This window comes from Trachurus trachurus, assembly GCF_905171665.1.
Source record: "Trachurus trachurus genome assembly, chromosome: 3".
Classification (NCBI taxonomy): Eukaryota; Metazoa; Chordata; class Actinopteri; order Carangiformes; family Carangidae; genus Trachurus; species Trachurus trachurus.
In genome coordinates, this window is record NC_139893.1 from 32,075,378 (window position 1) to 32,103,376 (window position 27,999).

At 42.9% G+C, this 27,999-nt stretch overlaps 1 protein-coding gene across 1 annotated transcript in view; it reads left to right on the forward strand.

The window, feature by feature from the left end:
- Positions 1–1,773: 1,773 nt before the first annotated feature.
- Positions 1,774–27,999, forward strand: part of LOC311008054 (uncharacterized protein) — a gene marked incomplete at both ends in the record, with an annotated part of 43,623 nt that continues 17,397 nt past the window's right edge. The window contains 11 exons of the mRNA XM_084001487.1: positions 1,774–1,789; positions 2,893–3,389; positions 3,725–3,829; positions 3,917–4,058; positions 11,224–11,254; positions 12,916–13,160; positions 14,158–14,426; positions 14,688–15,755; positions 15,906–16,348; positions 20,887–21,060; positions 25,386–25,559. Coding sequence (XP_083857613.1) covers positions 1,774–1,789; positions 2,893–3,389; positions 3,725–3,829; positions 3,917–4,058; positions 11,224–11,254; positions 12,916–13,160; positions 14,158–14,426; positions 14,688–15,755; positions 15,906–16,348; positions 20,887–21,060; positions 25,386–25,559 — 3,164 coding nt within the window. The remainder of the gene's footprint in view (positions 1,790–2,892; positions 3,390–3,724; positions 3,830–3,916; positions 4,059–11,223; positions 11,255–12,915; positions 13,161–14,157; positions 14,427–14,687; positions 15,756–15,905; positions 16,349–20,886; positions 21,061–25,385; positions 25,560–27,999) is intronic.

Consider the following 27,999-nt stretch of genomic DNA (forward strand, 5'->3'; position numbering starts at 1 on the left):
CCGCGGGTTAGATTTTTTTCTTTGACCAAAAATTAAAATTTCTCCAAACTCGGATATATCATCTGGGGGTCCGAAGGGAGTCCAACGCAGAAGGTTTGGTTGAAATCGGGCCAGTGGTTTTGGAGAAAATGACCAAAAACCACACAGGCCATTTTGGAAAAAAAAGGCCACTCCGCGGGTTAGGTTTTTTTTTTACCAATTTTTTTTTTTTTTTTGACCAAAAATTTAAATTTCTCCAAACTCGGATATATCATCTGGGGGTCCGAGGGGAGTCCAACGCAGAAGGTTTGGTTGAAATCGGGCCGGTGGTTTTGGAGAAAATGACCAAAAACCACACAGGCCATTTTGAAAAAGAAGGCCACTCCACGGGTTCCTTTTTTTTTTTGACCAAAAATTAAAATTTTTCCAAACTCGGATATATCATCTGGGGGTCCGAGGGGAGTCCAACGCAGAAGGTTTGGTTGAAATCGGGCCGGTGGTTTTGGAGAAAATGACCAAAAACCACACAGGCCATTTTGAAAAAAATAGGCCACTCCGCGGGTTACTTTTTTTTTTTTGACCAAAATTTTTTTTTTTTTACCAAGAATTAAAATTTCTCCAAACTCGGATATATCATGTGGGGGTCCGAGGGGAGACAACGCAGAAGGTTTGGTTGAAATCGGGCCAGTGGATTTGGAGAAAATGACCATAAACCACACAGGCCATTTTGAAAAAGGAGGCCACTCCGCGGGTTACTTTTTTTTTTTGACCAAAAATTAAAATTTCTCCAAACTCGGATATATATTCTGGGGGTCCGAGGGGAATCCAACGCAGAAGGTTTGGTTGAAATCGGGCCGGTGGTTTTGGAGAAAATGACCAAAAACCACACAGGCCATTTTGAAATAAAGGTCACTCCGCGGGTTACTTTTTTTTTTTTGACCCCAATTTTTTTTTTTTTGGCCAAAAATTAAAATTTCTCCAAACTCGGATATATCATCTGGGGGTCCGAGGGGAGTCCAACGCAGAAGGTTTGGTTGAAATCAGGCCGGTGGTTTTGGAGAAAATGACCAAAAACCACACAGGCCATTTTGAAAAAAATAGGCCACTCCGCGGGTTACTTTTTTTTTTTTGACCAAAAATTTTGTTTTTTTTTTTTGACCAAATTTTTTTTTTTTTTTTGACCAAAAATTTAAATTTCTCCAAACTCGGATATATCATGTGGGGGTCCGAGGGGAGTCCAACGCAGAAGGTTTGGTTGAAATCGGGCCGGTGGATTTGGAGAAAATGACCAAAAACCACACAGGCCATTTTGAAAAAAATAGGCCACTCCACGGGTTACTTTTTTTTTAACCCAAATTAACAATGATAACCTCAAGGATGAATTTATTAGATTATAGTCACGGTTATGTCACAATATAATTCTCTGCAGAACCTGCTGCTTCTCAGATGCAGTCTGTAAATGATTACATTGACATCAAATCCCTTTGTCACAATCAGTACGTTTACATGCACAGCTTAATCGAGCTATGCTCAAAATTCAATTTTGCCGTCTAATCGGACTTCTGTCCATGTCCCAGTTTATATGCAACTGAGAAAATCGAATAACTGGCGGGAACGTGTCCTCTTCCTCAACACCAGGTGTAGGTAATGCGTCGTTTCAGCGGGTTAATACAGCCCCTTTTCCTGTTGACCTATTATCCAGGCGGCAAACCGGCATTTCGGAACAACAGCAACAGCTTTGTTAATCTCGAACATTACTTATTGTGCAGATAAGGTGCACTATCCCTCGTGGTCATGGTGATTTCAAGAGGTAAGAGACAAGAATGCCATATAACGCTACAACAATAGCTTCTGCCACCGGCTTTCTTGGATGTTTTTGTTCCGGGGTCTTACACCAGTGTGGGGGGTGTGGAGCATGCGCACATGTGTTGTCCAGTTATACTCCGACTAAGGCGTATACATGACGGAGAAAATCGAATTCCAATCGCATTATCTGGGTGTCTTAATCAGAGTTCGCCAACTCCGACTTCAGTCGGACTAAGGTGTTTACATGCAAAAGAGCCGTGAAGCACCAGATTATTGTATTGTTTGTTTGTGTGTCTGCTTTATGTTTTGCTGTCTCTGTTTGGGACCTAATCTCTTGTTTTATCTATTTTATTTGTTCTTTCTCTTCAGTGTTGTAGTCTATGTGCCTATGTCTCTCTCCCATGTTTTTAGTCCATGTGTTGTGTGTCTGTCTTCCTTGTTTTAAATCCATGTGTACCGTCTACCATCAACTAGGACCACAATGGAAACAAGCCTTTGGGCTTTATTGTGTTTTTTTGTTTTTTTTTATCCCTTTGAACACTTGTCTAATGTTGTTCAATCAATCAATCAATCAATCAATCAATCAATCAATCAATCAATCAATCAATCAATCAATCAATCAATCAATAAACCAATCAATCAATCAATCAATTAACTTATATTTGGATTAAGGCAATAATTCGTTTTTTTCAAGTGTCATGTAAACATACTGACTGTCAGTCCCCTCAGACTGTCCACTGTGCCTCAGGTCACTCAGGACTGTGGAACAAATCCGTTGGCTTCACTCAACACAATATATTTTTAATTGTAATAAACCAGCTTACATTGTTTCTCTTTGAATTGCAGCAGTCAAGCTTCAAACCTGAACTGGAAACTAAATCTACACAAGTCCCATACAGGTAAACATGCAATTAACTCACTCAAAACAGTTTTTGTCAAAGGACCTTCATCTTCCTTTACAGCTTCTCCTGAGCCACAGAAGATGTGTGTCTGCAGCGTTGGTCTCATTGTTGACTGTCTGAGGGAACATTGGCTGGATCAGCTCCCAGTCAGCTGAGTCAGGAGATACACAATGTTTTAGCCAATGTTGAACCTTTTTCATCTTAGGGTCTGAGGCAGTCACTCTGCCTTCTGTGTCCCACAGGTTCAGGTGTCCTGGTCCAGGCCAGTTCCAGTGTACTTCAACTGGACTGGTGTTTGTTACGGCTCAGGAGGCGGAGCTGTTCTACAGGACTGTCCAATGGGATGAGGGCCGCCTCCACTCAGTTGGCAAGATGGCTGCAGGACCGCTGTTCAATATCCAGTGTCCTGAGGATGCCGTTTTCACAGCTCTGCTCTGTGACGGCCTGCTGTCTGTCACCCACATCACTGATGATGGAATGAGCTTCATTAAACCACTGGATATCACAGACACTCATGTGATCATCTCAGTCCCTCATCTCTCGGGCTTTGGCCTGCTCTGGCCTCTTGAGGTTTTACAGAGGTTTTGGAACAACAAGAAACCAGTTTGTGGCCAAGTTCTGCTGTTCAGGCAACCAAACCTCACGCCACGGATGCAAAGCCTCAATGTGCTTCTGCTGCCCAATAATGTCCACCTGAATGAGGTAAGATTGCAGACGAAGTGTTACAACTTCACTCTGCTTCACCTTCAGTCCAAACTCAGACACTGTAATAATAAAGTTATTCACCTGATGATGTGAACTCCATCCACCTCGTCTCATTGACACCATGTCTCAGTGTCACCTTGACAGAACTTTTCCAGATTTTACAAAAACATTCACACAAACTCAGACTCAACTTAATAACACTTTGGTGTTCAAATGTCAAAGATCAGCGTGACCTCACAGAGGACTCTCTCCTTCCTGTTCGTCCAGCCAACTAGAACCAATTTGTACAGGCTCAGGTCCAACTGTAATGAATGGTTCTGACTGTTCTTTAGGTGAAACGGATGCTGGAAGACTGTGAGTTCATCCTGGCGCATTCCATTTGCACAAATAAAACTTACACAGCTCACTGTTCAGAGGCCAAAACAGTCCAGCCTGAGGTGAGTATTTCAGACTGAAACCAACATGATTCTTCAAACTGCTGTCACTGATCTTGAGACAATGACACAGGTGCTGCTGGTTTTCAGGGACATACATTTAAGATGGACTATGGACCAAATTACCCCCCAACGTTTCAGATCATCCTGTTCTCAAGCACGGAATGTGCCAATGTAGAGGTCCGAGATGAAACCACGACGGCTGTGTGGAAGTGTGACGTTTACCTGCCAGGTAAAGTCTCTACCTGAATCTACCTGACGTAGACCTGACTGATGAGTGGTGTTTCTGTTCTTATTGGGTTTCTGATCATCTTCTGTCTGCTTTTATTCTGTGGTCCATTCTAACCAATGAGAGTCAAACTAGTGGTCTCATTTCTCAGATCAGTAACATTGAACACTTGTTATTGAATTTGTAAATACAGTTTCTAGTTAATCTTCCAGGTCCTGGCCCTGCTCCGACTCCAGGTGTCTCAGCTCCAACTCCAGGTTTTTCAGCAGTAGTAGTAGAGATGCTGTCGTCTATTCGGCCTGTGTTCATCGGGAGTGTGTCTAAAGAGACTGTTGATCAGCTGATAAACGAACTTATGTTCTGCCAGGACCGTCAGGACTTTTCAGTGATAACTGATGCTGAAGGGGACTATTTTGCTGCGATAAGTTACGTGAGAAACAAAGCTCGAGAGGTGATCGACACGGTGCGAAAAAGGAGAAACAGCAAGTGGAAAACTAATCAGAGCTCTGTGTAAGGTGGATCCCTGTCTGTCAACAAACCTCAACCTGAGGTAGTAACACAGTGGACCCAGCTAAAGACTAAAGCTTAGCTAACAGAACATTATGTGAAGAGTTGCACAGAGTGAAAAGTCTGGCAGAGTCCTTACTAAACAGAATTATGTCACTTGATATCATCTAAAAACCTAAATTAAATGTCTAATTTAAAAAATAATAATAATAATTTTAAACATGCTCAACCAAATGGTTGATTTGTCGTTTGATGATAAATGTAGCAAATCAAACTAATGTAATAGTGGAGCACAGAGTTCAAACTAGACATGGTGAAGCAGCATTTAGCTGTTATGCTGCACGCAAGTGGAACAAACTACCAGCAGAACTGAAATCAGCCCCAACTTTAAGCACTTTTAAATCCAGGTTTAAAACATTTCTCTTTTCATGTGTTTATAGCTGAGCTCTTTTTAAGAACTTTAAACTTTATCCATTTTCTTTTCTTTATATTTTATTTTACTCTTGCTTTTAACCCTGTTATTAGTGTTTGTTTATTCTGTTTTATGCTCCCCTTTTTTTTTTTTTTCTTCTTTTTTTTTTTACTGTTTTGTCTTTATGTAAAGCACATTGAGTTGCCTTGGTATGAAATGTGCTATATAAATAAAGATGCCTTGCCTTGCCTTGCCTAATGTCACTGGTGGGGGCGGTGTTCCCGACCTGCTTTGGCCGAGAGACCATCACATTCCGCGGCGAGAGGCTGTGACACGGTGCGTCTGTGTTATTGTTGTTTAGTGGGGGCTATTACGACATCCCTCTATCTAGACATGCCGGTAGTCCGACACTTTTTGGTATCGCTATTCCGACACGTCGTCTTTTTTTTTTTTACACAGCTGCGATACCCAGGCGCGTCTCTCTCTCTCTTTTCTTTTCAGCATGCCTATCACCGGTTTGATGATGGAGTGATGTTCTTAATCTCAACAACTAAACTATCAAGTCGCAAACAAAACTGACACACATGAAAAACAAACAGAACTATGCAGCAGTTTGTTTGTCAAGTTAACCTGTGACCTTCAGCACCACGGACAGCGCCGCGGATGAGCCGTGGAGAAGGCTTAGGGCCTGGGGCCTCATTTATCAAAACTGTAAGTAAGCAGTGTAAAACTGCTGCTACTACATTTTTTGCTTAGGCCTACGGCGAAAAGACACCCAAAATATTTACACCTTTTTCAGATCTATCAAACTGTGCGAGCACAACTCTCCGCAATTTCTCTTTGATAAATCAAACTGGATCCAAGAATGGTGCGCAGTTGCGCACGTGAACACACCTCCGCCCCCGGAACGCCTAGACACAACCATATATTTAATTAGCCATGTGCGCTCTGTGGAGCGGCAACAAAGTGACAACGAAGACAACGGGCGAAGGGTGGGGAAAGAAAGCGAGATACACGGCATCGTGCGATAAATCAGTCAGAAAAATGATCTTGCATTTTAATAAGCTACAATAAAAACAAAAACCTCCCAAATCTCAACAAAAGGGAGCAGAAAGAAGAATAATCTGTAATCTATAATAATATGTAATCTGCCCCTTTATCCCAGAAAATCTTTTTTTTTTCTTTTACCTATGTTAAAACAATGTAAAGCAGGACGATAGTTACCATTACTTTGAACGTCTTTCCACTACACAGTTACAGCTCTACTGGACTCGCTTTAGGTCATTTTCCATTACAGCTGAGTCCTTCACAGTTCCTCCTCAGGGCCGCGTTGTCTCACTCTTTATTCTCTCGTCAGCTCCAAACACACATGCACCTCGTTAACTCAGGTGACAGAATAATAACAGTCTAGGCTGCAGATCAGTGTGCATTGCTGCCGGTGTGTTTTTAAACTTGGAGGATTTGTTTTTTCTTCTCTCTTATAGGCCTATGTATTTGTGTATGAGAAACAGTGTCTCAGATGAAGAAAAAAAAATCAGAAGGACACGTCTGACTATAACGTAATCAATCAATGTCGGAAAAGCGGAATGTTTGAAAAATAGTAAAGTGCCGCTACTCCGACAAAGAAAAAAAAAAAAAGTCGGAATAGTGGGACGCTTTAAAAAATAATGTTAATGCCGCTATTCCGACAATTATAAGTCCCCCCCCCCGATGGTGGTTTTGTGAATAGAACAACAATTGTTGTATATATTTATCTTACACGAGCCCTTTGATCCAGAAATGCGAGTGTCAGAAGAGCGACAGGCACAAACAGAGCACCTTTCATAAAAGACGCTGTATCTCCTTTTCTAGAAAAAAAGCAGGGATTTTGATGAAACCCAGCCATGTTTAGCTTGAGTTTTCTCAGGAACGGAGGCACGTAGAAACAAACGGTTTGTGGCCATTTGAAGCAGAAAGTTTCACCTTTCAAATGAGTGGCAATAATATAGTATACACTGTGGCTCTACAAAAATCGGCTAAATTGCCGGCACTCAATGAGTTAAGTGAAAAGCAAACAAGATCAACCCGAGTAACTTACAAAACGCAAGGATGAGAAGTATAAAGTCAGGAACTTCATGCAACGCAGTGCACTGAGACAAACAACAAGCAATGAACACAAGTGACTAACTTTGTACCATTAATGTAGAGGTTTATATAGTCCAATATAATCCAATATAGTTGATCTCGTTCAACTTAACCTCTTTTCTTCTGGTGCCAGGTGACCTGCACAGCTGCCCCTCACTAACGAGCATCCCGTACATCCATGAGCTTATTTTACACCCATAATAACATCTTTAGCAATATTAAAAAGTTAAAGTCCTTACAACTTCAGAAATAGTGAGTGATGAAACATTTCATACATACATTTATCATATACTCGCTCACCCTCCCCTCCCTCACATTAGACAGTTTTAGCAAATAATCTAACACCCTTAATTAATATTAATGAGATTCATAGACATAAAATAATGTAAAGGTTCAGAACAACCTTAAAGGGACAACGAGGAGTTTCTATTCGGTTATAAAAAAGTCTCACGTTAATGTGGATGAATCTCCGCTACCCACACTTGTTAATGGGCCCATTTAAGATAAATATATCGTTTTGTCTCTATCGTTATTTTGTTATTATTAGTGGTGGCGGAAATGCTGGTCGAGCCGACCAGCGTTTCCTTCGTGGCGAGTCATGAGAATAACGCCGCCGAATCGCCGTTTATGGTCGAAACTACGGTGGTATGTGAACCTCTTTGAACCTCTGACTTTAATTATTGATGAATGAAAACATGAGTCCGTCTTGCGCCCGGTCAAAGAAATGTACGGTGAGCGCGGAGGCTCACAAATGTAGTGTGAAAACGCTTCGCTTTTCCAAAACTCCTCGTTGTCCCTTTAATCAACACATTCTAAATGTGTTGTGAAACAATGCATGTCCTCAAAAACGTGACGGAGGAAGACTCAATGTCCAGCGATTTTATAACGCTGTGCTGTAGAAACTGCCAGGTGGGGAGGCACTGTTTGGTATATTCCATATCAAAAATGAAATAAAACAGAGGTCCACTGCCTCCAGCAGAGAGTCCACAGCAATGGCATTCCCTGCCACTACAGAAAACACCTGGCTGCTGGGTTGCATGTCATCATCGCTCAGGCACAGGACATGTGGGGATGGGTGAGTGGAACCCAGATATTCAACCATGTTGGTCCCGACCTGTGAATTATACATCAGTCACTTAGTGTTGCAATATAAACAAAAATATAACATTAAATAATTTACTTGCAACCATAAAAATTGCAAAAAAATATGACGCAATACAGAATGGTAAAGGACAACAAATAAGTTATCAAGCCCATCAACAGAGGCGGCTAGTCATTAGAGGGCATTATAGGGGCGTTGGAGTGCTGTCAAGCTAGCCATGATTGCCAGCACTAGCATGGTAGACGCACAGAGTTCATGCGTAAAACACCAATTTTTACCACTTCATGCTGTTTAGTTGCTTTTTTTAGTTAAAGCCTCTAGAAACCCAAATCCACAAAAGCATTCTATGCAATTTAGGGTCTTATGTACATAATATTAAACATATAAAAATAATTAGAAATCAGTTTCCTTCCAAATTCAAAATATTTGTCTTTTCAGTTTTTTTGTAAATTTTAAAAATTGGGGTTTGATTTGGCGGAGTTATCTCTAGGATTTATTACGCAATAAATCCAAACCAATCATAAATCACCACAAAACCGTTATGCTCCTGCTCCACACTCCTCCCAGCTTTGTGTGCGTGTGTAAATTAACGATTCAAAGCTTGGGGCGAGACCGAGCTCTGTGTGTGTGTGCGTGTCTCAGACGTTTGATTGACGGATGACGGATCCAATATCAGTGGCTGGTAAATCGTGTACAGGCTGACGTATAATCCATGCGCCTGCATTATCCAATGCGGAAAAAAACAAACACACTTTAATCCCGGATTTACTCAAAAATAGAATTTTGCACAAAGTTTGGCCTACATGGTCTGAAAGATGAGTTATTACACTCATTTTATGACCCAGAGTGGGCTCAAATTCAATTTTCTTTTCTGTACACCTTAATGTTTACATTTTTTTGTCCTGTATCACACTTAAAACACACAACATAAAACCATCCATTTGTGACAGTTGAGGTTCCTGTCACTATGCCTCCAATTGATCATGTGCCCTGGCTACTTGGCCAAGGGGATGTCCCTTTGGGTGACTGGTAAGCGCGCATGACTCTTACCCGGGAGGTGTGGGTTCAATCCCTGCCCGGGCCCTCTTCACCTTGCCACATTCTAGCGTTGTTGGCAGGATCCATGGATTCCTAATGTGTGGCAGCCTGCGCGGAAGCACGAGGACGTGCTTGTGAAAAGAGGGGGAGAGATGTGACAATTGAGGTTCCTGTCACTATGCCTCCAATTGATCATGTGCCCTGGCTACTTGGCCATGGGGATGTCCCTTTGGGTGACTGGCAAGCGCACATGACTCTTACCCGGGAGGTGTGGGTTCAATCCCCGCCCGGGCCCTCTTCACCTTGCCACACATTCATCCACTCATTCTCTCATTATGAATCACTACAACTCGTCCAGTGGAATGTTTGTGTTAATATAAGTCTTAAATAGTTATATCTTCCGACGGCAATCACTTATATAGAGTGGAATGTTTGTGTTAATATAAGTCTTAAATAGTTATATCTTCCGGCAATCACTTATATAGAGTGTTTGGTCTGAAACACGGGTCCGTCAGTCACTCTGCTCTGCTGTAAGCTGCTGTAAGCCGAGGAGAAAACTTTCCTTGTATCCTACAACCTTTATCCAATGAGGAGAGAGAACGGCATAAAGGGGCGGTCCTCTCTGTGTGTGTAGCCAAGGGATGCGCGTGAATGTGGTGACGTAGGGACAAGGGCGGGGACTGCTAACTCCATCGGCTGACAAGAAGTTAGCCAAAACGACCGGATCGCTTACTTCTGCTTTAACTGTCAATCAACCCCTTCACTGCGCACACACACACCCACCCACAGCTGTGACACTTAATAACCGTGTTACTTTACCTGGCCGCGGTGGTCTCTGAGACGGAGAAGCATCAGACGCCAGCGCTGGCACTGAAGCTTCTCCAGCTCTTCCAGAAAGATATACATGATTGTAAATATAATAAGCAATTTTTCTCTCTCCATCTTCGATTAGTTAGATTAGTCTTTAGGATTTGATATGACGGTCAGCTGTCAGCGTTGCTAGGCAACAGGAGCAACGCTTTGTTACGCAAGGACACTAACGGCGACGCAAAAATTACGTAGCCGAAGACCAAACTGTCTCATTTAAAACAGAAGTAAGCGGAATGTTTGTGTCAATATAAGTCTTAAATAGTTCTACCTTCCGACAGCAATCACTTACATAGAGTGTTTGGTCTGAAACACGGGTCTCTCAGTCACTCTGCTCTGCTGTAAGCCGAGGAGAAAACTTTACTTGTATCCTACAACCTTTATCCAATGAGGAGAGAGAACGGCATAAAGGGGCGGTCCTCTCTGTGTGTGCAGCCAAGGGATGCGCGTGAATGTGGCGAAGTAGGGACGAGGGCGGGGACTGCTAACTCCATCAGCTGACAAGAAGTTAGCCAAAACGACCGGATTGCTTACTTCTGCTTTAAGACATTTATATTAAGAAGTGTGATTTGAAATAAATAGGTGTTCAAAACAATATGTATCCGACTGCTTGTAGTAAGTGATGAAAAATTAGTCATGTTGTGCACAATGTGCAGTAATGAAGAAAAGTTAGAAGAATTGTGATGCATTGCAGAATCAAATCAAAGTGTGGCAACATACATAATGGGCTCTATGCACAGCTCCACTACTTCCTGAACTTTATTTCCTGTCTTACATTATTGGACAAACTGATTAATCCAGGTGTGTCTGACCATTGTGACTACTCAAACACACCTGGATTTATCAGTTTGTCCAATAAAGTAAGACAGGAAATAAAGGAGCTGTCTTAATTTCAGGAAGTAGTGGAGCTGTGCATAGAGCCCATTGTATTGAATGGGTTTTCTGGGTACTTTTGCAATACCCATATCCTGCCATTAGGGGGTGCATACGGCTTACCATGGGACTCATACGTTACTCTCTTATTCCAGCACTCTAGGTTTTATATACAGTATATGGGTTACACCCAGTAGAAGCAGAAGAGAGGAGGAGCTCTGCTTAGGTAATCATTAAACTCACAGACGGAGAACTGAAGCTGAAGTTTTTACTCAGGTGAGTCCTGTCGTTATTCTGTTGTCTCTGTGTGGACTGTGGAGAAGATGAGGATCTGTTTGTTGTATGAGGTGCAGTGTTTTAACTGTGTACTGTGTGTGTGTTTGTTACTTCCTGTTCTGTCAGACCTGGGTCTACTTCCTGTATTTATGCACTAACCGTTAGTGTTACTGGTTTGACTCTCAGACTGACTGAAGTACAGAAGATGAGTAGAGAAGACAATAATCCATCCAAAGATGATCCATCCTCCAGTCATGAGCATCCGGCTACAAGGTAAGAGACCTGCAACTAACATCCAGCATTTTAGCAGAGTGGACAGACAGGAAGAAAGTCATTTGGAAAAATACAGTCAATCCACATGTAGTGTAGTGTAAAAATGTGTGTATGAAGGCTTATATAGTGAAGGAGAACATAGAATGTGTAGGCCCTCCATTATAATCAAAAGTGTGTTCATTTATTATATAATCTATGTTTAACTCTTACTGAGATATCATTCTAACATTTGACTGCCCTAATGAAGTTCCACCATATACCCCAGATTTAGATGTGAGTGCTTGGGATGGTCACTCACACTGGAATTTCAGGCCTGTACTAGAACCCTAAACTAAAACTCTACTGCATCGAACTTTAACTCTATTCAGTGCTTGATTTGAAGACTCTATTTTATTTTATATTGGTGCATTGAAAACATTGATAAAGAGGCAAAATACAGAACTTCTCCAACCCAGTCCGGGTTTAAAGACAGATTGTTGGAAAATAGAAACTAGGGTTGAGCAATATTCAAAACTAGAATCTCCACCTCCTCCACTCAAACTAGTTCCCAAGTCACATCCTGTTTGTCCACAGTCACAGAAAACATGAACCACTTTGTAGCAATTTCCCTTAAAATAGTAAAGGTAAAGGAAACTGGCACAATGCCTTCTATGCTGCAGGCAGACCAAGGCTGCGGCTACGTGCTACAGGTGCGAATGAGGGAAAAAGAACAAAAACAATCACTGCAGGCAATAAAGGCAATGAACAGTCATTTATCACACAAACAAACAAAACCCGTATGCCCCCCCTCCCACCCACTCGTTTCACTCAGTCCCAGTCCCAGGTGTGGGTGGGTGTGTGTGTGCGTGTGTAACGGAGGGTCCGGGTGCACTCACTCACCCATAAAGGACGTGCAAACCTGGCTGCCAAGCGGTCCTTGACCTCTTGGCACAACGGATTGCATTGTCTGCTGCCGTGCGGGAGACCAGGGTTCGAACCCCACCTGGGGCCGCCTGTACCGAAACACAAAGCAGAGCGCCAGATTAACATTGGCTACACGTGCACACAGTCCGTGCAGGTGTGTGTGTCTGTTGGCTTGTGGTGCGGGCGAGAGAGAGAGTTTGTGTCCTACTGTCCACTCGGGAGAGACGCCACGGCAACAGACCTCACGTACGCGGGATTGTTGCAACTTCTCTCACATTTTGTCCTAATTGTGTAAAGTCTTGAGTCTTTTATTTACCAATATTTTATCAATTCATCCTAATTTAATCAGAAAAATCTCTGAAACAAGGGAAACGTCTTCAAATTTGTCACAACTGTTCACCTGGACTCAAGAACAGATTTTTGTCACTAAAGATCAAAGTCAAAACAAAGTAGTACAAAGATTAAATGTGTCCATGTCTTCACAGAGAGAGGAAGAGGAGTGGTGTCTCTGTGGACGAGCAGCTGTCCTGCTGTGGTCTCTGTCAGGACGTCCTGAAGGATCCAGTCTCCACCAGCTGTGGACACTGGTTCTGCAGACAGTGCTTCACCTCATACTGGGACCAGTCTGGTTCTTCAGGAGAACCCTCCTGTCCCCAGTGTGGACAAAGACCCAGAACCAGAGGTGAGCTGCAGACAGCCAATCAGAGCAGCTGTGTGATGGACTGGACAGGTACGTGTTTGTTGTGTCTCGTCCAATAACACAAACTCATCTAAACCTGAAAATGTAGGTCTATCAATAAACAAATGAAACCAACAGGTGTTTGTTAAATTATAAAATATATTGATGAACAATCACAGCAGTAATGACAGGGAACTGTATTGTAATGGCCTCTAGACGAACCATGATGTGGTCCAGACTTTTCCACACTCATGTAAACAACAAACCTCCTCTGTCATTTTGCTTCATGTGTCATGTTCAGGTGTCCTTCTTTTAGTTTTAAACTTTTACCTGACACTTGGCCTGTTTTAGGATAATGGACATTTAAAATGATGTCACTATTGGTAATGAGGAACAATAACTTCCAAGATTTTCAAACTAATGTAAGATGGAATTCATTTTTGTGAAGAGTTGGTTTGAAGAAAACATAAAGGGATTTTGTTACTGGTTAGATGTTTTCTACGATTAGAAAAATTCATAATGTGATTAAAAATATTCTGTATGTTGTTGTGAAAATTAGGAACTACTTTCTACTCTGTAGTTTGTCCTTAGTGTTTTCATTGGTTTACACTGGGTGGAGTGATAAGGTGCAGTGTGATGGCAGTGCCACAGCACCATTTGTCTTGTTCTGGAGTGGACATTAAAAAAGTACACACGTTCTTCTGAAGAAGCTGTTCCTGTGCTGTCTTTACTCATGAGCCAAACGTTCAGTTCAGATGACATTAACAAGCACCCAGTGTTACATTAACATACTCTGACAAAGTTGGATATAGGTCAACTGGACTTGGTTGTATAGATTGTTGAAGATGTTTCACATCTTATCCAAGAAGCAGCATTTTTAAAAACCAGAGTGCCTCTGATGTTCTCAGTTCTGCTCCCAGAACTTGAGAAATTAAAAAATAAATGATCAACTATGAGTGATGACATTCACCGTTTTTTCTCTCTTAAATAATCTGATCAGATTGTCAGACTCTCTGTCTTCAGTCTGACTCTGTCTCTTCTCTCTCAGCAGATCGTGGTCTGCAGGAGGTTTTAGATCAACATAAGATCAGTCTGAGGAGCAGATGTGAACGAGTGACTGAAGGAACTGAGGGAACAGGAAGTGGAACAGAAAGTGGAACCCTCCTCAACAGGATCTACACTGAGCTCTACATCACAGAGGGACAGAGTGAAGAGGTTAATACCCAACATGAGGTGAGACAGCTGGAGACAACGTCCAAGAAGAAGACCTTCGATGACACTCCAATCAAGTGCAACGACATCTTTAAAGACTTAACTGTTAAACAGAGAGAGGACGTCTCTATGGTCTCACCTGTCCAACAGAAAGAGGACGTCTCTACGGTCTCAGCTGTCCAACAGAGAGAGGACATCTCTACGGTCTCACCTGTCCAACAGAGAGAGGACGTCTCTACGGTCTCAGCTGTCCAACAGAGAGAGGACATCTCTACAGTCTCACCTGTCCAACAGAGAGAGGACGTCTCTACGGTCTCAGCTGTCCAACAGAGAGAGGACGTCTCTACGGTCTCACCTGTCCAACAGAGACCCATCAGAGTGGTTCTGACCAACGGCGTCGCTGGCGTTGGAAAAACCTTCTCGGTGCAGAAGTTCACTCTGGACTGGGCCGAGGGCTTGGAGAACCAAGATGTCAGTCTGCTGGTTCTGCTTTCGTTCAGGGAGCTGAACCTGATCAGAGATCAGCGGTTGAGTCTTCTCAGACTGCTCCATGTTTTCCATCCAACATTACAGAAGGTCACAGCAGAGCAGCTGGCTGTCTGTAAACTTGTCTTCATCTTTGACGGCCTGGATGAAAGCCGACTGTCGCTGGACTTCAACAACAGGGAGGTTGTGTCTGATGTCACACAGACGTCATCAGTCAACGTGCTGCTGACAAACCTCATCCAGGGGAATCTGCTTCCCTCGGCTCTGGTCTGGATCACCTCCAGACCTGCAGCAGCCAATCAGATCCCTCCTACATGTGTTGACAGGGTCACAGAGGTCCGAGGCTTCACTGACGCCCAGATCGAGGAGTACTTCAGGAGGAGGTCCAGTGATGGAGATCTGTCCAGAAGAATCATCTCACACATCAAGACGTCCAGGAGCCTCCACATCATGTGTAAAGTCCCGGTCTTCTGCTGGATCAGTGCTACAGTTCTGGAGCACATGTTGACCACAGACCAGAGAGGAGAGCTGCCCAAGACCACGACTGACCTGTTCTCACACTTCCTGCTGGTCCAAACAAAGAGGAAGAAGAACAAGTACGGTGAAGGACATGAGACGAGTCCACAGGAGCTGACGGAGGCAGACAGGGAAGTTCTTCTGAAGCTGGGGAGGCTGGCGTTTGAACAGCTGCAGGAAGGAAACATCATTTTCTACCAAGAAGACCTGGAGCAGTGTGGTCTGGATGTCACAGAGGCCTTGGTGAACTCAGGACTCTGTACTGAGATCTTCAAAAGAGAGAGTGTTATCTTCCAGAAAACAGTCTACTGCTTTGTTCATCTGAGTGTTCAGGAGTTTCTGGCTGCAGTCTACATGTTCCACTGTTACACCAACAGGAACACAGTGGTCCTCAAGAAGTTCCTGGGAGAAGACTACGTTCATTTAAGCCAAGTGAACTTCCTGGGAGAAGATCACAAACAGGGAGAATCAAAGCCAAAGCCAAAATCTTTCTTTAAGAAGTTTTCCACATTTTTTAGATTAAAGGCACACAGGCATCCACCAATCAATAACAGTCTTCCACCCCCGGATGACTTCCTGCAGAGAGCCATGCAGAAATCCCTCAGCAGTAGAAGTGGTCACCTGGACCTGTTTGTTCGCTTCCTTCATGGCCTCTCTCTGGAGTCTAACCAGAGGCTGTTAGGAGGTCTGCTGGGTCAGACAGACAACAGTCCAGAAACCATCCAGAGAACCATCAACAACCTGAAGAAGATGAACAGTGATGAAATTTCTCCTGACAGAAGCATCAACATCTTCCACTGTCTGACGGAGATGAAGGACCAGTCAGTTCATCAGCAGATCCAACAGTTCCTCAAGTCAGAGAACAGATCAGAGGAGAAACTCTCTGTGATCCAGTGTTCAGCTCTGGCCTACATGCTTCAGATGTCAGAGCAGGTTCTGGATGAGTTGGACCTGAGGAAGTACAACACATCAGTAGAGGGACGACAGAGACTGATCCCAGCGGTGAGGAACTGCAGGAAGGCTCGGTGAGTTCAGACATGATCAATATGATTACCCCCCCATACAGACACACACACTTTATCTCCGCGTACCCATCTCTCTCTAGCTGTCCTTTCAAAATAAAGGCCGAGGGGGAAAAAACGACTGCTGAGCTCCTGTACTGCGAAGGAGACTCAACAGATCCAGGCTTTGTGTTGTCAACTAAGCCCCGGTCCGAGTTACCACGGTACTACGAAGCTGGTTATCAACTTGGTTTGTTAAGTCCGGCTCTCAGCTTCATGCTCTGTGCGCGTTCACATCAACGGTGTTTGGTGTCATATTATTCTACTTCCTCACTAAATGGAGTGACAACCGGCCGATTTCAGCCAAGAGCAGCAGGTTGTTTTGATGGAGAGAGAGTATGAGCGATACAAAAAAGCTTGATCGCAGCCTGAAGCAATGTTGCTGCAAATATGACGAGATGAGGCTGCTTTTAATTTCTGACAGCTCTACATTGCGCTACTTTTCATTTAAATATGAAGCTTTAAATGTGAAAACAGCGGAGACCTATTCAAGATTTGCGTTTGGGCAACAGGCGATCGTAACATCGGAATTAATTTATTCATGGCCACATTAAGTCAAATTATTAACTTTACCAATTATCCATCTGATTATCTGTCATGCTGCGAGCGGACAACTTCTTTCAGCGGTGACTGTATATAAAAGTGAAATATAGGCTATAGCCTATAATGAGCCCCTGACACGAGTCGGATCAACAGCTGAGCAGCGTATTCCCACAGCTGAATGTCTGCAGGTGGAGACGCTCATAGAGAAAGTCAACAGCAGTGGATCAGTGTGATCTCTCCCTCCGTACAAACGCTCCGTTCTGATCCAGCTCCACTGGACTTTCAAAGTAAAGGTGACGCAGCTGTAGATGAGTTAAATAGGCTAGTGAAACAGCGGCGCTGAAACTCTGAACATAACCTAAGCATAAGTTACCATGGTGATCTAGTCGGGTTAAAAGAGAGCCACCTTTGTAGTACAGGAGAGCCTGGCTTTAGACTCAACCTCGCTAACCCACTAAACTCGCTTCACCCCTCCGTCTCCTTCTCTCTCTCTTCACGCTGCGCCGGTGGGGTGCGTTCACGCTCAGCACAACGTCTGAACGGAGCGGAGCCCCGCTGAGCCCCGCCCCCGCGGGCACACAAGCCGCGTGCCAACATCATCTTGCGACCCGGCCCGGAGTTGAATTCAAACGCACCCCTTCTGCTGCGGTCGAGTTGAACCGAGTTGAAAACAGTGCCACTGAGCTTCCATAGAACTACAGTACATTGAGTTTCAATCAAGATTCCAGAGCGGCGGCAGACAATTTCAGCGAGGCGGCCACCTCAAAATTTATAATGCAGAAAAAACCCTGGTATATGAGTCCTAAGCGAGATAGTCAGTAACTGGGGTCCACCTTCTTATAAACAGGTACTTTTAGCTGTAACAGTCCAGTCATATAGTCAGTCATAACATGTTTTACTTTCTGTAACCACTGAGTGATCATGGGAGGGTCAGTCTTCATCCAATTGATAGTAATAATCTTTCTTGCAATCATCAACAAACCCCCAACCTCCTTGTGGCATCTGGAGCATATGTTTTCCCAAGAGTCATCATCTATTATTGCATTCAGCTCCAGTTCCCATTGTTACTTGATGTGTAGTGTATTGTCTGACATATCCATCATTAACTTTTTTTGTACATGTGGGATATTTGTTTTTTTGTTAAAGAACGGTGTTCAAACAGATGTATGAAATAGCTTTCTATATTTGTAGGTTCTAGGGGTGTAACGGTACACAAAAGTCACGGTTCGGTACGTACCTCGGTTCAGGGGTCACGGTTCGGAAGGTTTCGGTACAACAGACACTATTGAATGTAAAACTGAAATCTGTCTTGTGTTATAAAAGTAAAAAAAAAAATAGAATATATAATTAAACAAGTGCATTAGGAGTGTTATCATGCCATTCATTAATTCTAGAGGGAAAAAAACTTGCACTTGACAACTGACAACTATTACAAACAAAACAAAACAAGAAACTATAACATCAATGTTGGTTTACACAGTTAATGCAGGCTAGATGCCAGTTGCTTTGGTGATGTTTCTGGTGTCTGTGTTCATGTCAAGAGGCTTAAAAGCAGCGGAATAAGTTGTTGCACACAAGTTGTCTTTTTCCTTGCACCAGTGATTGACATGTGGGACGGAGGGAGGGACGGAGGGGAGGCGGGTGAACATGCACTAACGTGTTTGATGCATTTCTAGCGACGCAGCTCGCATCCGTGAAACATCGCTGGCGGACTTTGTCCGCTGGACCAGTCGCGAGCTGTTTTCTATGGTCGCGAGCCGTCGCCACCGCCGTCGCCGTTGTGTTTCATTGAGAAGCAGGCAGCTCCTCTAACTTCACAAACCGTCTTTGCTCTCATCACTTCTCTTCTTCGTCTGTTATGACAGTTGCAGGCAGCTTCGAGGCTCGTTACCGCCACCTAGGTTGGAGTGAGGACTCAACTTTTTTTTTTTTTTCTTAATATTCATTCAGACGTATTCGTCGTGTGACTGTGTGCACCGAACCGTGACCCCCGTACCGTGACGGCACGGGACGAATACATATACCGTTACACCCCTAGTAGGTTCCTTTTGTATATTTTCCCAATCTGTATTTTTTGTGACTGTGGGCCCTAGTTTCCTAGACCGAGCGAAGTCTAAGTGCAGCGCAGCTTCACCACGCCAACGAGGCGTGTCCAGGTCCATTTCGCAAGTTTGGTGGGCAGCGCAGTCCGACTTACGCCAGCGCAAGCCCTCCCCTCGTCCCTCCTACCGGCGCAAACGGCAAAGGGGGAGGAGACAGGGCGGGAGGGAGACAGGAGGAGGAGAAGTGGGATTAACACAGCCGATTCGGATCTTCACCAATCAAATGAGCTCCTCTCCTCACCTTTAACTGCGCCGCGGGCGATGCGCACTGCAAGTTTGTCATTTTATACTTTGACATGGATGGAGGAGACAGTGACGCCAGAGGCCGAACCTCTCCCAGGAGGAAACAGCTGTTTTGGTCCGGAGGTCCGAGCTCAGAGTGACCAATAATGAGTTTACTAATATCCTTAATCAGGTTTGATCTGATACACTGAGAACCGCTGCCCAGTGTAAAAAACAACAACTAATAAACTAATAAAGAAACTCACATTTATTCACACCCTGTGTAAGCAAGATGAGAGGTGAACACTAATCACAACATAAACAAACACCATGCGGGATGAAATCAGCGTAACGCTCTCTCTCTCTCTCTCTCTCTCTCTCTCTCTCTGTCCTCCTCTCTTTTTTTTCTGTGATAGAGATGCTGAGTATAGGCTATATACTGACTATCTGATACCGAGGCTGTTGTGGTGGGCTAAGAGAGATGATGATTTGTGTTTTGTTTTTCATTACGGCTGCGTGACGACGCGTCGCTCACTGCTAATGAATTAATAAGTAAATAAATAAATAAAGCGGATCATCACAACTGCACAGTGCGCATCTCAACACGACAGCAAAATACAGTCATCCACCCTCAGTCCTGCTTGGGACATCCGCAGCTGCTTATCAGTGCCAGTTCGTCCCTGCTGTGTTAATTCAGGTGGAGTTTCCATTACGCGTGCCGACAGCCTTTGATCTCTGCTTTGATCTGACGTCAGATGTGACGGGACAATCTATATAGATATAAATTCACGTGTTGATTCCATTAGTTGCATTAAATAGTGGTTATTGTGGATATTTATTGCATTGAAATGTGCCTGGAACTGTGGAAATCTGCCTGTGAGGTCTTGGTGACGTGTGTGCACTGCACATCAGTCAGCCAAACTGCCACTGCACCTGCTGCGCTTCGCCCTGCGCTGAGAGTAGACCTGGTTTGAGGTGGCGAGCTTTCAGCGCACCCTCGACAGACGAAACTTCCACTGCACCAAGCTGAATCTGTGACGCCTCCCCCTGCTGCGCGGCCACGCCTATCTCAGCGCAGCGCGATCTACCAATCTGCCAATCTGACTTTGCACTAGGCTGCGCTGGTCGAAACTTGCATTACACTGGCTGCGCTACCTTGCGCCACCTGCGCTGCGCCACCAAACTAGGGCCCATAATGTCTGATTTGTAAGTATCTATATAGATCACTTGAAGGTAAGTCAAATTTGTCTCTAAATTGTGAAAAATATTGAAATACCTGTCCATCCAGGAGTTAATTTATTATTATCAGACCAGTCTGAAAAGCTGTGAGCTCCAACAGGTGGATCTTTAGCTCGTTGTTGATTGTTTGTTTAATCAACAAAAACACTCATTTCGATTTTTTTATTTTCACTCTTTGGTTTTATTCAAACCTGATGAATCTTCATCTAAAACACAGATCCAGATTAAACCAGTGCAGGTCTCAGAGTTTCCTGTCAAACTCAGTCAGAGAAGATGAGCTGAAGCTCAGATGTTCATCACATCATCATGTCCTGTCATCAGATGCATCAACTGTGTTTTTACTGCAGCTTTCATCTGATTTGATTATGACACATTTGATATTTTCTCTCTTCACAGACTTGGTGGTTGTGGACTCTCAGAGAGTCACTGTGAAGTCGTGGCCTCAGCTCTGAAGTCCAACCCCTCCCACCTGACAGAACTGGACCTGAGTAACAACAACCTGAGTGATTCATCAGTGAAGGTTCTGTGTGCTGGACTGGAGAGTCCAAACTGTAGACTGGAGACTCTGAGGTGAGTTCACTGACTGGACCTGTTGGACTTTTGTCTGTGTTCAGTTCAAATGTGAGAAGTTCAGTTTGAAGCAGCGACTGATTGTGACTCCATGTTACTGCAGCTGGTAGAAGGTGAAGGGTCAGAGGTCACTCAGAGGTCAGTGTCGTGGTGGTGGTGATGATGATGATGATGATGATGATGGTGATGATGATGATGAGCTGGCTCTCAGATGAAGCTTCTGACAAGAACAGCTGGATCAGCCACTGTAGCTGAAGCTGAGCAGATGTGATGTAGATCTGAGTTTTCCATCTTTGCTTGGTTCAGGGTCAAAGGTCAAAGCAGCTTCCCAGTGTGAGAGGTCAGGTTAAAGTCCTGTAGCTCAGAGAACAGTGTTGGTTTGATGATCCCACTGTGGAGACACTGAGGCTCATGAACATCAACACTGGGCCTCCACAGGAAGGAAGCTTCAGCTCATGGTCACGTGACATTAAAGGAGTTTACTTCCTGTCCACAGTGTCTGTAAAGCAGCCTCTGGTCACATGACTCCAGTGTCAGTGAGGGGTCAGAGGTCAGCTTCAGACAGTGGACAGTGTCTCCTGAGCCACTGTGACACAGTCCACAGTCCACAGCCTCTGGACCTGAAGCTTCATCCAGCTTCAGCTCCTCAGCTGCTCTCTGCCAGTGGAGCTGTGAGGAAGAGACCACTTCACAGTCACTGTGGACAGCAGGAAGCAGCTGGGACACAGCAGCTCTCCGTCTACCTGACAGGAGCCTGAAGCTCGGTCATGGCAACAAGGCAAGGCAATTTTATTTCTATAGCCCGTTTTTTTACAAACAGTTTGTCTCAAAGGGCTTTACATGGCATCGCAACAACATCCTCTGCCCTTAGACCCTCACATCGACTGAGGAAAAACTCCATGGAAACCCTTTTAACAGGGAAAAATCGGAGTTCAGCCATCATCATGAGAGTTCAGCCTCTCATGTGCAGAGGTGTATAAAGTACTAGAAAAAAATAACTAAGTAAAAGTAGAATTACCATAACAAAAAACGACTTTGGTAAAAGTAAAAGTCACGCATAAGAAAATTACTTGAGTAAAAGTCTTAAAGTAGCTCACATTAAATGTACTTAAGTATCAAAAGTATCTTGTGAAAAAATATACTCAAGTATCAAAAGTACAAGTACAAGTACAAAGTATTTAGCATAAAAAGAAGCAAAACAACCACTTGTTTTACTTGTGTGTTGTTTTATTTCACTTTCAGGTGAATAGATGTGGAATGATAAAACCAAAAAACACCTGAGCAAACATATACTAGAGTGAGTGAATCAAGTGTCTTGTGACTGCCTGAGAACAAAACTATAAAGCAGGCGTCTGTCTGTGTACCGTATATGATCATTAGTGGCCCGGGCGTTTAATATGCTCAATCACCTTGCAGCCCAGGCGTTTATAAGAACCAGCCAGGCGGGTATTTGCAACAGGCACGCATGCAGTGGTGTGTGGTAAAAACGAAACTTATCAATCGGCGCATGAGAGTGATCGATCCTGTTACGCATATAGGATCTTTGGAGCCGTCTGCGGCCACAGCTCTCCGCAGCAGCAACAGCAGCAGCAGCAGCAGCAGCAGCGGGTCGTAGTGACAGAGACTGTGTGAATGCTTCACTATCGCAGATTCAAATACTAGCCTAGTAATCGCCCGGGCATTTAATTGAACGGGCTTTTACTGAATGAGGTCGGACCCCCGACGGCTTTTAGAGCACATGCGCATATTTGCACGCAGGCGATTATTTGGTCATATAGCCTATAGGTAATTATATTTCTATTTTAATTTGTAACGAGTAACGAGGTGGCAAACGTAAATGTAACGGAGTAAAAGTATATTTTTTAACTTTTAAATGTAGTGAAGTAAAAGTAAAAGTCCTGATTAAAAAAAGAACTCCAGTAAAGTACAAATCCTCAAAAAAACTACTTAAGTAGTGTAACGAAGTACATCTACTTCGTTACTATACACCTCTGCTCATGTGTGTTGTCATGGCAACAGAGTTCAGTCTCACATGTGTGTTGTCATGTCATCAGAGTTCAGCCTCACATGTTTGTCGTCATGAGAACAGAGTTCAGCCTCTCATTAGTGTTGTCATGGTAACAGTGTTCAGCCTCACATGTTTGTTGTCTTGAGCATGGTCAGTAAATCTTTGATCAATGTGGCTGTGTAGCCGATGTCGATCTGGCCCTCTGCGTTGTGTTTCTCACGGCCTGCCCTAGGTGGGGTTCGATACCACGACCTCCCGCACCGGAGGCGACGATGCTAACCTCTTCGCCAAGAGGTTGACAACCGCTTGGCAGGTTGGTTAGCACATCTTTTATGGGTGGAGTGAGTGCACATCCGTTACAGCTGCACAACATGAGTTTGTATGGACGGAGCCACAGGTGGAGCTGACAGGTGAAGAGGCAGAGTCACTGCGTCTGTGTTGAAGCAGCAGCAGCTTCTCATGAATATTAATGAGCTGTTTTCTCTCTATGTGACTGTTTAAAACTTATAAAACCTATCTCCTCCCACAATTTTTGCTCGATTGACACCAAACTTGCTTCAATTCAATTCAATTAAAAAAACTTTATTAATACCCAAGGGCATCAGAGCATCTTCAGACTGTCCTCCACAAACGATCCACACATATTTTTGATTTATCGAAGATTGAGCCTACAGTGCATGAAAACGTTTGATTGTAAACAGTACTGTAAATATATACCATTCAATCCTTGATAAATATATTTTCAATCTCCCTGAAAAAAATTGAGAATATTTTGGAGTCGTGGTTGATGAAGTTTGGCAAATAACAGAATTTTATCTCAAAATCGAAATTTTTGAGAACATTTTGAATTCTGCTCTCATGGGAACAACTACAGTCAATGTAAGAGTGACATTTTTAAACATCAGATTTTCTCTTATGAAGAAAAACACGTATCGTTAAAAACAAATCACCAACATTTCCATGGTGTCAAGATGCAATTTGTTTAGATAATACAATTTGTGACATTTTGACAATTTTCGAAATCTGCTACGACAGATGCTGCCCGGTCGGTGACTCCCTGAGTCTATTTGAAAAGCCACACACCAAGTCTCATTTCAAGACAGTTAGCTCAGTGAGATAGGTGCTGGTTCTTGGTGTCGAAGGTTGTGAGTTCAAGTCCCAGTGAGGGTGACACATGAGAACACATTAAAATACCAGATGTTCTCAATGGTAGTGTCAAAGCATGCCTTTAAATTTAAAAAGGAAAAGAAAAAACTTGCCCAGCGCCAACCATTGACCGTATCATTGTACCTGTAGCTCAGTGCGTATGGTGTCAGCTTGGCAACACCAAGGTTGTGGGTTCGTATCTCGCTTCAATAACCTCGTTGGTGCATTTTCCACCTGATCTGTCTCTTTACCTCTTTGTTTTTCTCTCTGTTTAGATAATTGTATTTCTGACATTTTGACAACTGCTGCCTGGGTGATGACTCCCTGAATCTATTTGGGAAGTAACACACGAGAACTGACTTGTGGGTTCAAGCCCTAGCAAGGGTAATGATGATGACATATCCAAATGCCAGATGTTGTCAACTAGTAACACAAGGCAATAGTCCTGATGGTGGTGTCACAGCATGTCTCTATATTTCAAAACTGAAAATAAATTCATAACAAATCAACCATATGTGCTATGGCTTTGCAACTTTCACTTTCAAATTGCCTAATTTTGTCTATAAAAAAAATGCCTGGCCCCGACCATTACTGCGCAGCAGCTATGATTTAAACGTATTCTTTCTGAAGCTTCTTCAGCTCTGAACCAAGGGGGCAGTTGTCGGTCTGAAGCTCACTTCAGCGTTCAAAAAACTGCAATCCTCTCGGCTGCCACTGGAGGCTGGTGCCAGAAAGCAGCATTCTCCATAGACCCCCATGTTAAAATCGCCGATTTTACATCAATAAACATGATGAAAGCCTGGTGTCATCACGTTTTTTGGTCTCAACCGATAGTTTCTACCCCCGCACACACATTTTTTTTTTAACTCTACCGTTTTACTATTATTAGGTTTAAAATTCTCACCAATTAGGGCATGGAAACGTTGAGTGACAGGTCCGGGGACCGCTGCTTCGAGGCCAGTGGGCGGGTTCTCGGCCGGTAAATCCAACATGCCGCTGTTCAGGCCGCCATATTTGAGTCACAAAAACGACTCCCCAAAACCAATGGGTGACATTACGGATGCTATAGGTCCATGTTTTTAACAGTCTATGCTCTGAACAGATGATGAGACACTGAACGCTGTCAACAAGGAGCTTTGTCCTCAACTCACTGCTTTTATTCTTTATTCAGATTGGAGGACTGCAGTTTGTCAGAGATCAGCTCTTCTTCTCTGGGCTCAGCTCTGAAGTCCAACCCCTCCCACCTGAGAGAACTGGAGCTGAGCAGAAACAAGCTGCAGGATTCAGGAGTGAAGGATCTGAGTGGTTTTCTGGAGAGTCCAGACTGTAGACTGGAGACTCTGAGGTCAGTTCACCGACTGTTTCTGTTCTAAATCTTAGATCTACAACACTACTTCTCCTTCTATACGCTATACGCTGACGACATCATTTTATACCTTATGTCACCAGAATACTCAATGCCAGAACTAATGAAAATAATAAAAGAATACAGCGACCACTCAGGGTATAAAATCAATGAAAGTAAATGTGAGGCTATGGTAAACAGTTTACAGACAACTTTAAAGGAAATCTCAGATTTAAATGGAATCAAATTGCAATAAAATATTTAGGTGTAATAATCCATAATGATTTAGATAAAATGTATGATGTAAATGATCAGAATCTGGAAAATAAAATCAAACAAGATTTGAATAGGTGGAAAACAATACCTGAGTCGATATTTAGTAGATACAATAAAAATAATGGTTCTCCCACAATCTCTGTTTCTCTTCCAAACCCTCCCAATTGCAATTCCCCCACAAAGTTTCAAAATGTGGAACAGAATAATAACTAATTTTGTCTGGAATAATAAAAGGAAAAGGGTTAAACTGAAAACATTAACAAAATCTAAAGAACATGGTGGACTAGCACTCCCAGATCTACAAAAGTACTATCACACCACTCAAACCAGCATTATAATGAAATGGACCAATGATAACACAAAAGCTAAATGGTTTAAGATAGAAAAAGAACTAGCGCCACTTTCAATAAAGACTCTATCCTTCATAGAAAAGAAAGACGCCATAAAATTGAAAAGACAAAATAAATGGACGAATACCACTTAGCACAATTGGAAACAGGTTTGTAAAAGATATAAAATAGACAATGACTTACTCTACCTCAGAGAGATGGCATGGGACCCCCAGTTTAGACCAAATAAAATGGACAGTGTGCTAAAGGTTTGGGCATCAAAAGGATATATACAAATATATTCACTATTACTTGTCAACAAAGACATTGACTCATTCGAGGTTATATCAAATAAGTTTGACTTAGCTCAGTCAAATTTTTATAAATACTTGCAACTTAGAAATTACATTACCACTTTTCAAAAGACAGGGTCACCATGAAGAACATCAATTAACAACTTTTATGACAAAAAAATATAATTTAGATATCAAGAATACACTCTCAAAAATATATAAAATACTAGGAGACAGTGAAGAAACACAAGACTCAATTAGGACAAAGTGGAATCAAGAGCTCGGCGTACAAATAGAAGACGACGATTGGAAAAATGCTTATAGTACAATACACAAAACAACAAATTCTGGATATTGGAGGAAATTCTCATGGAAGGTATACACACGCTTTTTTATTACTCCAAAAATACAGTCTAAATTCACAACATCCATCACCTCAGACTGCTGGAGAAATTGTGGAGAGCACCATGCAAACCACTCACACATTTTCCATTTCTGTCCATCACTAAAACCATTATGGAAAAAAATTATAGAACCTATTTTTTCGATTTTCCAATTTAAAAAAAACATTGGAACCGCAATGCATTGTTTTAGGAATAACACCAGCTGAACTTACAACAGAAAAAGACAAATACTTATACAGAATACTCAGAATAGCAGCTCTGAAGCAAATAACAAGAAACTGGCAAAAATCCATCTGACCTTCTTTTAATAACTGGAAATTAACTGTAAATAATATTTTGGAAATTGAAAGAATTACATATAGAATCAGAAATCAAGAACCAGAAAAGATGGAATAAGTGGTTTGATTATATAAGTAAATACAACTGATGATTTCAGCCCTGAAGAAATGTTTACTAGATCTCTGAAGAGAACAAATTTGTGTATGTATATATTGTATTCTGGTTCTATTTGCTTTTTTTTTCAACTGCCTTTGTCCCACCTCTTTTCCCTCCCTTTATTATTAATATTCCCTTTATTATTATTTTTTTTTCTTTTGATGTTTTTCACTACAAATAGCATAAATGTTGTAGGAATGCTCCAATGACTAAAAAGGAAAACAAAAACAATCTTCTTCTTTTATTCTTTATTCAGATTGAGGGGCTGCAGGTTGTCAGAGATCAGCTGTTCTTCTCTGGGCTCAGCTCTGAAGTCCAACCCCTCCCACCAGAGACACTTGGACATGAGCTACAACAACTACCTGCAGGATTCAGCAGTGAAGGATCTGAGTGGTTTTCTGGAGAGTCCAGACTGTAGACTGGAGACACTGAGGTCAGTTCACTGTTTCACTGTCTCTCACACAATTCACTTTTCAGATCATTTCACTCCATAGTCAATCTGATCACATCAAGTGTGTGTGTGTGTGTGTGTGTGTGTGTGTGTGTGTGTGTGTGTGTGTGTGTGTGTGTGTGTGTGTGTGTGTGTGTGTGTGTGTGTGTGTGTGTGTGTGTGTGTGTGTGTGTGTGTGTGTGTGTGTGTGAATGATCCACAAAAACAGTTTATTTTGTTTCATCGAGTAAATTACTGAATTTTGTTTCTTTT